Raw genomic sequence first — 12,296 nt, forward strand, 5'->3', positions numbered from 1 at the left:
CCATGGCTGAGACTAACACTACTACAGCCATGGATGCCTCCGTCCTTCTTCAGGGACTCACTTCTAGTACACTGAGGCAGATTCCCCATCTAGAGAAGGTTGGGATCACCCAAGACCCAGTAGCTCCTGATATGGATGGCTTCCTTTAAGATCCAAGAGCATAAGACACTATTTGCTTGAGAACTCCTCAAGGGTTTTAATGCTTCCTTCCTTCCTTCCTTCCTTCCTTCCTTCCTTCCTTCCTTCCTTCCTTCCTTCCTTCCTTCCTTCCTTCTTTGGTACATATATGTGATATACTGTGTGGGTGTGGTGGGATGTATTTACTTGAGAGTGTAGGTGTGTGTACATGTATGTGGCTGCATGTTGAGGCCAGACATCAATGCCGCGTGTCTCCTTAATTGCTTTGTACCTCTTATTTTTCAAGATAGGGTCTCTCACTGAACCTGCAGCTCCTCGATTTGACTAGGCTAGCTAGCCACTGAACTTCAGGGGTCCACCCTTCTCTACTGTCCTAGTCCTTCCCCCCCACCCCAACTGGTGTTATAGGCATGTGACCCACGCCTAGCTTTTTATGTGGGTTCTGGGGATCTGAATTCAGCTCCTCATGCTTGCTTGACAGACATTTTACCAACTCAGCCTTCTTCCCAGTCTATATTCATATCATGTTCTCTCTCTCTCTCTCTCTCTCTCTCTATATATATATATATATATATATATATATATATATATATATATATGTATATATATATATGTGTGTGTGTGTAGATGGATAGATAAATAGATAGGTAGATGGATATAGATATATTTAGATTTCTCTGTGCCCGGAAACCTAATATTCACTCATACACCTGTGAGGGACACAAACATGTCAGTCTGTGTGGTATATCATAGTGTTTTCTGTTCAGAATGCTACTGACCACTCATTAACCTCATTTCATAACCTGCTAATGAATCTCACCCTGTAGCCAACACTGTTGTTTTAGTTTAGTAACTTCAAACCGTAGTGTAAAGTGGGAATTAGACCCGCTGCACAGACAATCTGAAGAGGGGCTTAGGAATCTTTACTTATCCATCCCTCCGAGAGCTCCTGGAGTGAAGACCCTCAGCCCACACGGAAGCATGCTGGTCACTTGTCACGGAGCGCTTGTACCGGGGAAGTTGCTCATTAGCAGCTCTACTGTGCCAACCGTCCTTTAAGGACAGAGAGTCCTGGAGCTGCTGAGTAAACCTGATGAATTTCTCTCCCCCTGGCCACTCCTCAAAACAGCTATAAAGCCAGAGAAGCTGATTGAGAGGCCAGGTGTCACATGGACTGGTTCAAGGGAGCTGGCAGGTTTGGAGTCATGAGGGGATGAAAGCATGGGCAGGATGAGAAGAGACTGACATGTCACCACTGCAGCCTGGCCAACCTGACTGGCGATTCACCTCTGAAATGCGAATCTCTGGGTTACAAAGTCCTGCGAAGCCTTATGCTGAGGACACTTTAATGGAAACTAAGACTCCTAAGTGACTTGCCCCAGGCCTCATTGATCAAGTTAGGTCCTATATTTGAACTGAGCTCTTCAAATTGCATAGTCTGTATCTTCAGCCAGTCTGCTGTAGTAGCTCCACCGTCTGAAGGATCAGGGCCTGTGGACACTAGGCAGGAGAAGCTCTGTGAAAGGCCACTGATACTGTCAAGAACTTGACCTCACCCATGCCGTCTTCTGTTTCCTTCCTGCCACCCCTGGCCCTGCCCTCTGCCCTCCTTCTCAGTTGTCCCTTATGAGATCACCCTCTACACCAGTGATGTCTTTGCCGCTGGGACCGACGCCAACATCTTCATAGTCATCTATGGTTGTGATGCTGTGTGCACCCGGCAGAAGTTCCTGTGCACCAACAAGAGGGAGCAGAAGCTGTTCTTCGAGAGGAAGTCTGCCTCCCGCTTCATCGTGGAGGTACCTGGCTCTGTGCACTGCCACAGAGGGGCTGGGTCGAGAGTAGCCCTTCGTCTAGATGGGCCACGCACAGCTAATGGGGGTCGAGCAGCCAGATGGGAGGATGATAAAGCTAGCCGGGCCTTCTAGGACAGATGTCAGGATTAAAGGTGATAACAAGTGACCAGGACCTAGGGAAACAGGAGGCATACCAACAGGATATCTTCCTGCTTCTACCATGCATGCAGCAGACAGGCAGGAGCTGGGGTGCTGGCTGGGTAGTGCAAATCTCTCACAGGGGATCACGTGGGGCTGTGTCTCCTGCTTGGCTTTAGAGCTGCCGCCAGCTGGACCCGGACCTGCTGTGCGTTTCACAGCTCCTGTCAGGTCTGGGCAAGGGGTTCTGACATCTGATGTTTACCAGGATGTGGGTTCCAGAGCCTTGGAATTCCCACATCTCTTTTTGCAGAGCAGCTCATTATGTCTTCCCTGTCCTCTTTTGTGAGCTAGCTTAGGCAGGAGACACAACAGAAGAGCCCAGACTGCCTGCAGGGAGCTTGTAGTATAGTTAGGGAGCTAAGTACTCCTTTCAAGATAGAAAATCTAGTGACTGTTGCCCCACTGGTCCTGAGGGTCAGAGGCACTAACATACGGGATTTAACTATGTCCACTCACTGGACCCTTACAACAATTCTGTACTATCCTGGCCTTGATAAAGAAGGGAAATTGAGGCACACCAAAGTTGATGGCTTTCTCCAAACTACACAGCTAGCATGAGGGGAACTAAAATCAAACCTAGGGGAACTGGCTCTGACATGTCTGTTCTGATACGCTGTGGTAGACTCCCAAGTGGATAGAGCTTATTATTGGTGTTCCGAGAAGAAAAAGGTGCTGAAGAGATGGATTAGAGCCAGACGTGGCAGTAGGCATTCTCAGGAAAAGGAGGAGAGGCATCCCTGGGAGGTGAATGCCCATTGGTCCATGGGTGGAAACAGGCAGACATGAAGCTTGAAGTCACAGGGGAGCATGAAGGGACTTAGGAAGAGAGTCGCGATGACACCAGCCTGGGAGAGAAGCCAGGAACCCTGGAAGCCTCAGCTCACTGGGTGATGGGGACCAGTGGTGACATGTCTATATATTCTGGCGGGAAACAAAGTGTCTAGCTTACTCTTATTATCCTCAGTCAGCTGCTGCCCCAGAGATAAAGCTTCCTCCCCACCCTCTCTAGGCAGAGTCAGCTTTGGTGGGAGGTCTGTCATGGAAAATTCAGGGCTGGTTCACTCGTCTATACAAGACTAACATCTCTCCACAGAAGATGATGTAGTGGTTGTATCACAGAGTGTGACATCATCAGTACCCAGCTCACACCTCAGCCGGACTTTTGCGGACTTTCATCAATGAGGTCCCATTAGTAGGCAGCTATAATTTGCCAGTTAATTTGCTATTGATTTTTTCTTTCTCAACTGTCTGGGTCCTAGGGGAACATGGGATCTTGGAAACAAATGAAAAGGCTTTGTCTCCTAGCCTGTTTTTCCTGCCTACATCTTCCACCTCTCTACTCTTTTATGATGGAGCCTCAGTCCACAGCTCACCTCCTTCCGGTCCTAACTCTGCGTTAGCCAGTAGCAAGCTGCTCCCTCTCTCTGTAGCCCATCCTGAGGGGTTGGATGGGAGAAGAACACTGACAGAAACTCCCCAGCTCTTTGGAAACGTCAGCTCTGTTCTAAGCACTCAATGTGGACCAAGTCATTGGGTCCTCACAACAGTTCCAAGAGCGTGGCAGCGCAACAATCCCATCTCACATGTAAGCACCCAGAGCAAGAAAGGTTGCGACTTACTAAGGTGACATCATGCAGCGAATCTAGGGTCACAACAGCTCCAGAGCTTTCTTAGGGCTTTACCCTTCCCAAGGAATAACGCCAGGGCCTTTTCTGATGGCCAGGTCTTCTGAGCCCATTTGGGAGGCCCACCACCCCTGACCAGCAGTCCTCTGAAGACCTCTCTACTGTCTGTGGTGCCACAGCCAAGATGGTCCCCTGATGAAAACAACTCAGTGCTTGTCGTAGGACTAAGGTTACAGAAGTGTCACGGAAGTCACAGACCTCAAAGCCATCAGGACAGGGAAGAAAAAAGAAGCCCTGGGTAGAAGAAGGGCCAGGGATTCTTTGTTTCCTGGCCACTTCAGGTAGTGAGTTTGTCAGTTGAGATGCTGGGGATCACAGCCTTCACTTGGACATCTGTACTTCTCTGGCAGGTGATGACAAGATCTATTAAAAATCTCTGCAGCCCTGACATCACTTGGGAGGTCTGGCCTTTGTTTGGTGACTCTGAGTCCTCTGGGCTTGCAAGGCCTCTAAGGACTATTTGTAGCCATGGATTCTGTTCTCTGGTTTAGAGCAGGTGGCAGGTAGTGGAACACCTTGGAAGGACAGCAAGGTCGTGACAGCTGTGGCATCCTTGTCAATCTATGGAGTAGCCTGGTGCTCAGCCAGGCACTTAGAGCTAGAGAACAGGTGACAAAAAGAAACATGCTGTGGTCTTTGACCTTGTCATGACATCATTGGGCTGCCCCACCCATGACCCTGACCTTGGCTAACTAAGACACCATTTTCTGTAAGTTTGATTGAGTAGAATTTGTAGGAGTAGAGAGAAAGCATTACTGAAAGGGAGAGGCTCTTAAGAGTTGGAGGATTTGGACATGGTCTGTACTAGATCTCTTCTGAGACTCAACTCAGTTCTCAGAGAATGTGTTACTATAGCATCAAGTCATGAAGGATGGGAAAGAGTCAGACATCTCTGAAAGATCTGAGTGCCCAAATCATGTCAATTAAGTCAAGACTGGAGGAGGGAAGCATTAGCATGACATGTGCAGAGGAGGGTCTTGGCCTGGCTGGTCAGTAGAGACATGAGGAGAGCAAATAACCCCCAGAAGTTCCTAGGGACCTGAAGATGCATGACCCAAGGCGGCACGATGTGACTGAAGGCCTTCTGCTAACATGTAGTGCCTTTTTCTTTATGAAGCTAGAAGATGTCGGTGAAATCATTGAAAAAATCCGGATCGGTCACGATAACACAGGCATCAACCCTGGGTGGCACTGTTCCCACGTGGACATCCGCAGGCTCCTCCCCGATAAAGACGTGAGTTTGAGATGCGACTCTCCCACTGCTTCATCTGTCTTTTCCAGAAGGAGTTCACAGCAGATTGACTTGATGGTTGCCCCGGCCTCCAGGGCATGTTAACTAGCTCAGGTCCAGGGCAAATTCTTCCAGTGGTCAAGGAAAAGAGTTTAGGCAACCTAGTCTGGACTATGTTTCTGCCCAAGTCCCAAAGCCACAGGGCCAGTGAGTGACCAGCATGTCTTTGCTTCTACTCAGGGTCAACTCCAGAGGAAAATCAAACCTGAGCAACTTGGAAAACACTAGAAAACATGCAAACTTCCACAATTAAAAGACAATGAAAAGATGAATTTAAAAACACAGAGCCCTCTCTTTACCCACTGACCCCAAGTGTCAGAGACAGGGTACAGATATTTATTTTTAAGTGATCCAGGAAGTAGATCTTGCAAAAGCTAATGCCTCTTGCTGTGGTTGTATGAGTCTCTAAGGCTAGGTCTCCTGAAACCAAAACAAGCAGTTTCCCTGTCTTTTCATATTTGAGGCAACATCTTCTTTGTCTTTGGTTCCGATGAGCATAAACATGCTGGTGAACCCCTGGAGCTGGTGGCTCCTACCTTATGGACTAATCTTTCTCCTTCCTCCTCCCCCCAGGGCACAGAGACCTTGACTTTCCCATGTGATCGATGGCTTGCCACCTCTGAGGATGACAAGAAGACTATCCGAGAACTGGTCCCTTATGACATCTTCACTGAGAAGTACATGAAAGATGGGTCCTTAAGACAAGTCTACAAGGAAGTGGAGGAGCCTCTGGACAGTAAGTGTGTATGGGAAGGGTGGTCTTTGTCACACAGGCAGCTCCAGGACCACATCCCTCCTCACAGAGCATCAGCCCCTGCCAGTTGAGCATCCTCCCTCACGAGGATAGTCTACATTATCACTGGACAACTGAGGCTCACAGAGGCTATGTAACTGGCCAGGTTCACACAGCTGGTAGACAGCAAGGCCAGTCCCCAGAGTCTTGCCTGTTCCACTGCAAACTTCACAATCCCTTCCCTACATGGGATGTAGAAGCAGCATGTCACATCCCAACTGCCTGGATTACCCTGCTCCTGGCTTTCTGCATGCTCAGTTTATTTGGCCACTAGTTGCTATGGTGTGGTCCTTTCGACTCTTGCAGGACAGCCTAGGAATGGAGTGTAGCTCAGGGAGAGAGTATTTGCCTAAGGTGTGAGGCTCTGTTTTGAAACCCTGTATCGTAAAAGAAGATTTTTTTTAAAGACATAAAAACAAGGTAGAAATCTCCTGGCAAAGCATGTTTAAGGGGGTTAGGCCCAGCTCCTCGGTTTGTGTAAGTTCACAAGGTTTTGTTTTCTGCGTAAACTAGTCACTGTCATCCGTGGATGTTATTTCTAAGCAGGATTTGAATCATCCTGACCACCCACTTCTTGTGCTTCTTCCTCCCTTTGGTCTCAGTGACATCACCATATTCTGGTTATCTTCCTCCCTCCCTAAATAGTCTGCTTAGTGCTAGATCTTTTCTTGTGCCTACTGGAGTGCAAGGTTCTCTCCTCAGCCTTCTCTTCTTCCTGCACTGTGGCACACACAAGTGCATGCACACACATGTGTCCTTCCTTTACCACATGGATAGCACTGTCCAGGTCACCCCCGATGTCACTCACCAGCCGCTCATCAGCCCTGAGTAAACTTTAACCATTCGATAATGTCACCTCTAAAAGTTTCTACCACCGATGATACACAAAGGATACCCACAGTCCTCTTCAACTGGGCAGTCTACACGGACCACAGAAGCTCCAAAAACTTGGAAAACCAACCCAAATTTATGGTGCCATAGTTTTTGGAAAAACTGGAGTAAAACCCAGGATTTCAATAAAATCTAAGATTTTCTTAGGAAACCAGTGGATCTTCCTGCTGGTGAGAGTCGAAAGACAAGAGGCAAACATATGTCCTTTTTGTGGAAAACAGTGGTGGCCCTGCTTTGCTTTCATCAGAGCCGTCTTGCCCACGAGTGAGTCTCTCTCCATCCACATCCCTTTCTCTGAATTGTCTTTGCTATTCAGTCAAGGAGATGTGTCTCTTTTTCACCTGGACCCCAGATGGACACCCTGGGCTGCCGTTCCCAGCAACGCTCTTGAGATGTTCTCTATAAACCATACTCCACAGAACCCACTCTGAGGTTTCTAAGGAAACACCTCTTCCCTGACAAGCTGTGTGGCCCGGGTGGGATAGGAGGGAGGAGGATCCAGAAATAGCTGGATCCCACATCCCCGTATTGCTCAGCATCAGAGGCTGAATTGGTTTTCTTAGTTCCCGAAGGACCAGAGGAAGCAGCGGGAGGTGGAGTGGGGGTGTTAGAAGGCCATCCAGTCACAGCCCCAAGGATGCAGCATCCCAGTCTGGGACAAAGGCTCTTAGAAAAGACGTTCTAACAGGTCCACCCACCCATGACAATTTCAAAATGTGGAGCAGGTTTGAATGCAGCCAGAAGTGAAGAGGGATGCGGGGAGAGGACCATCATCAACTGTTGTGTCTAAGCTGTGACAAGATTCCTAATGTTGCCTCACGTTGGCGTTGGCCCGACAGACTTGGGGAATGCTGTCTTCTCATTTAAGCAACACAGAGACAATTTCATTATCAGCTGTTGAGGCCCATGACATGCTTGCTGGTTCTGCACCAAGCTGGGCAGGATGGAGCTGGAGCAAAGGGGACTGGTCCTGGACCCTTGTCTGTATCAGGGGACATGCTTCTGACCATCAAGTCTCATGAAACAACAAGGGCCTTTGAAGAATGAGTGGCTATGAAGAGGGGGAAGGTGAGGGTGGCTTTGGAGAAGGGGATGGTACAGGAGGGATCACGTTCCACTCAGATGTGTGAATGTGTGATGCTGGGGTCTAGTCTCAGTGGAGGTAGCCACTGGGTGACAGGAGCTAGAAGTTTGAAGCACAGGGCTCTGGGCTGAAGATAGACTCGTGAGGTCAAGGAAAACAAAGGCAGACTGTGAAAAATGAGAGAAGAGGGAGGAAGGAGGTGAAACTAAAGAGTTTAGTGGCTATGACTGTGTGGAAGATGAGGAGCCCAAGAAAGCCAGAAGGAAGCATGATGCTGTGGAACCCAGTGGAAAAGAAGTGCACACCAGGAACCATGTGTGGGTGTGAGCATGTCTGTAACTGCGGGTGCAAGCTGCCCACAGCACATTGCTTTGCTACATTGAGTTAGAGGTGGTTGTGGGCCCACTTGCAGGGGTTGGAAAGAAAGCCCATCTCAGTCACTGTAGGGAAGAGAACCATTTTCTAAGATCTTGTAAGTCCCCAGGGTTCACAGGAATGGGTCTCAGTCCAGTGTAGGTATCACTCTGCCCTGGTTCTCCTACCATCCAGTGCCAATGCACTCTGGGTCTGTGTCAACACTCAGGGGTCATTTCTCTGGGTGACTAACACCAGTGCTTCAGGAATCCTTCATCCCCCCAGGTTCCAGCCACTACTCAAAAAGCTTCCTCCCCATCCTGTTCTCTCCAGGACAGTTCAGCCAAGTCCTGTCATCCTTGGCCTGAAATTACAAATTCCCGGGGAGGGGGGAGGCAAAGGGCTACAGAGAGGGGAAGGAAGCCCTCCAAGGGTCTGTAGAAGCATGTGGAGGACTTGTTTGTCCACAGGTCTGGAGGCTGGGGACGCAGCTGTCTAATTATACTAGCCATCTAATAGCTGTCCTTGCTGAGGCACAGCAGCAGAACAAAACTAAGACACCACACTCATTCCCATTCTCCTCAAGATCTTTGTATACTAGTCACCCCGATACTGAGCCCTTTCCCAGGCACCATGGGGTCAAAGGATAAAGCATCACTCACTGGCTTTGGGAGAAGGAGAAAGAGTTTGCCTGGGGTACTAGGACAAGGTGAAGGGTACCACTGGGCTGAAGAATAAATCAAAATAAGGAAGGAAGGATGATGATTGAAAACTACTACTACCACCTCTCTCTCTCTCTCTCTCTCTCTCTCTCTCTCTCTCTCTCTCTCTCTCACACACACACACACACACACACACACACACACACACACACACACACACGCTAATTAGATGGGAAGGTTTGCCTTGTCAGTATCACAACATAAAGACTCAGTGCCATAGTGATGATGTGCTTAAGGCAGTCTCCTTGGAGTGGACACTGTGGGTGGATGGATTGGGGGACACTCCAAAAACTCCATCTTTTCCTTCTCTGAGAGCCTCCTGAGTCCAGATCTGATGAGTGACTCTTGAGTGATGGTCCCATACAGTGTGCCACCGACCAAGTAGTGAGAGGAAGATGCTGCTGCTTCAGGGCCTGGACCTGTGTACCGACAAACTCTGCTCCCTAGAGCTAATGTGCTGCCGCCCTTCTCTTCCCTCTGTCTGTCTGTCTGTCTGTCTGTCTGCCTGTCCAACTTGATGGGCAGTTGTGTTGTACTCAGTACAGATCTTCACAGGGAACGTTCCTGGGGCAGGGACAGATGCCAAGGTCTACATCACCATCTACGGAGACCTCGGGGACACCGGGGAGCGGTACCTTGGCAAATCAGAGAACCGCACCAACAAGTTCGAGAGAGGAACGGTAGGAGAGACACACTGGGTTCGTGCCGCCTGTCTCCTCCCTGGGTCTAGTCATCTGAATGCCAGATCTTCTGCTCCTGAGGGGTCTTGGAACTCTGTGGGGTGCTAGGCATCCTCCTTTGGGCTTTTGACATTGCTTTTCCTCTGTAAGCACAGACTGTTCCCTTTTCCCAGCCAATGCACCTCTCTGGGTCCTATCTATGGGGTGGGGTGGAGTGGAAGGTAGACCTGAGCTCTAAATTGTCCTCTGTGTGGGAATGGCCTCTTCAGAAAGCCAGCTCACTGTGGGCATCATGTGTGTGGAGGTAGAGGCTGCAGGGTGGCAGAGGCTGGCCTGACTGAGGCTTGGTTAGGGACCTGAAAGCCTGGTTCTGCCTTCAGCTCCTAGTCTGATTCACCTCTGCTGACCTTAGACTCCCTGTCTCAAGGATGGAGAATCAACTATAAATTGGCTAAAGCGTGCTGTACAGAGCGGAGGCCCTCAGGAACAATAGAAATAATACTGGGGAGCAAAGAGGTTCCTCACTGTCACCCAGGTAGACTCACCTTGACCAGGCCTGTGTATTGAGAGACAGCATGCTCTCTGCTAAGGTTCTGTGACTATAAAAAGGCTGGGAAGTCATGTGGCCAGTCGGTATCTGCGGCACTTCTGGCTCTGACGTGCTGTGACTTACAAGAAGGACAAGTCCATCCAAATCCTCCCTTCATGAAGCTCAGCCTCCCTCTCCTGCATGCCGTGCCACACCCTTGACTTGATCCCCAGTTCCCTTCCTTTATCTCCATGTGCCTCAGTCTACCCAAAACAGGCCAGGGGATCTCCGAGGAGAGCAGACCTGGAACTGGTCCAGCTGCAGTCTTGCCCACGGCCATGTGCGTGTAGGCAGCCATACATGCCCCAAGAGCCCGACTCGCAGCCAGACAGGCCCTTTTGTACTGAAGCACCTGCTACTAGTGAGGAGGGAATTAGCCCTGGGACAAGTAGCAGGTGTCCTGTAAGTAGATCTGTAGTGCCTTGGTGGCCCCATGTGCCAGGCTCTTAGAAGAAGCCCCAGTCTGTCTGCTGGGTCCTCAGAAGGTATGTCCCAATGTTCTTATTAGTCATCTAGATAAAAGCCACCAGCCTTTAACTTTAATTTCTTGCTTCTGAATTGTGAATAATAAATGTGATTCCCAATTAGACCTCTGTACTGAGAAAGAGGAAATGTACATCATACCGGGGAAGATAATTTACAAGTCACACACACACACACACAGAGAGAGAGAGAGAGAGAGAGAGAGAGAGAGAGAGAGAGAGAGAGAGAGAGAGAGAGAGAGAGAGAGAAACAAGAGATGCAACTGTACTTAGGAGAGGACCTATCTTGCTCTTTCCATTTTGGAAAAATAGAAAGCCAAAGAGGTCAAAGTGGATTCCTGTGGTGTCCTTGGCTCTATACCAGGGATACATTTGATCAAACACCCAGACAATGGGCTCAGATCATCTGGACTTGGATACTAGTTCTAATACGAATTAGTTATATAATCTTGGGCAAGTTACTTAACATCTCTTCATCTCATAAAATAGTGTTGAGTGACTGAAAGCCAGCTGAATTAAACCATGAAATACCCAACTGTGCCCAGTTAGCTCACCATGCTGTGCCTTGTTAAGGCTTGGGAGAGCTCTCCTGCACCCACCTGCCATGGCTGCCTGCTGTTGACGTCTGGTAAATGCATCGGTATAACAGCAGTGTGTCTCATGTGGCTGATGGACAGACTTTTGTTCATGCCAGAGCCTGGCCAAGAATAGGTGCTCAACAAATACTTATGGCATCTATTCGCTAAGTTCAAATTCAGTTCTCTCTCTCTCTCTCTCTCTCTCTCTCTCTCTCTCTCTCTCTCTCTCTCTCTCTCTCTCTCTCTCCACTATAAGGAGTCTGCCCCATCACATTCTCTTTGCTTCTTCTGGTTTTGTTGTTTGGAGTTTTTGCTGGTTTATTTGCTGGGGTCTTTTGAGACAGGATCTCACCCTATATCCCAGGTTGACTCAGAGCTCCCTGTTACCCGAGCTGACCTGGAACTCATGACAGTCTTCCTGCCTCCACTTGCCAAGTGCTGGAATTACAGACATGGGCCACCGTGCCCAGTTCTTCTGGTTTTGTTGCCCCTCAAGCAGAGCTGAAGGTGCACCTGGCCCAGTTCCTTGTGCAATCCTCAATTCACTGCTGAGAATTTGAAAGCTTCTGTTTCTCTAGCCACTTGCTCTGGGAGCCAGGGGTCATTCTTGATGCCGTCTTCTTATCAGCATCCTTTTCCTGCCCAAATTCAACCAGGTGCCTGATCTGAGAGAGTCTCTCCTTAAGCATCCTGCTCCGTCACCACCAGCCCCTTCCTCATCAGCCTCTGCATTGACCCCAACCTGGTCTCCCTAGCACGAGCTACCAGCCCACCAGTCAGCCCATCCAACGCTAGCAGAGCACTCACTACCTACGATCCCCCAGGGACACACAGATCATGGATATCACCAAATCCGCCATGGTTATCTGCGACTTTCAGGACCTGCCCTGCACAGCCCACCTGCCGTGTCCCCAGCAGGCCACTGAGCATATTTTGAAGAGTAGCCACACTGTCTCCTCTATGCCTTCCCACATGGTTTCTCTGTATTCACGCCCATGTGCCATAGAAGCTC

The 12,296-nt window shown here is 49.3% G+C and overlaps 1 protein-coding gene across 2 annotated transcripts in view; it reads left to right on the forward strand.

The window, feature by feature from the left end:
* LOC102919860 (lipoxygenase homology PLAT domains 1) overlaps positions 1-12,296 on the forward strand; it is an 82,305-nt gene that overhangs the window by 24,533 nt on the left and 45,476 nt on the right. For both annotated transcript variants that reach the window (XM_076555550.1, XM_076555549.1), the window contains 4 exons: positions 1,756-1,937; positions 4,938-5,054; positions 5,685-5,847; positions 9,481-9,635. In XM_076555550.1, the coding sequence (XP_076411665.1) occupies positions 1,756-1,937; positions 4,938-5,054; positions 5,685-5,847; positions 9,481-9,635 (617 nt within the window). The remainder of the gene's footprint in view (positions 1-1,755; positions 1,938-4,937; positions 5,055-5,684; positions 5,848-9,480; positions 9,636-12,296) is intronic.

The sequence above is a fragment of the Peromyscus maniculatus genome, chromosome 19 (genome assembly GCF_049852395.1).
Source record: "Peromyscus maniculatus bairdii isolate BWxNUB_F1_BW_parent chromosome 19, HU_Pman_BW_mat_3.1, whole genome shotgun sequence".
Classification (NCBI taxonomy): domain Eukaryota; kingdom Metazoa; phylum Chordata; class Mammalia; order Rodentia; family Cricetidae; genus Peromyscus; species Peromyscus maniculatus.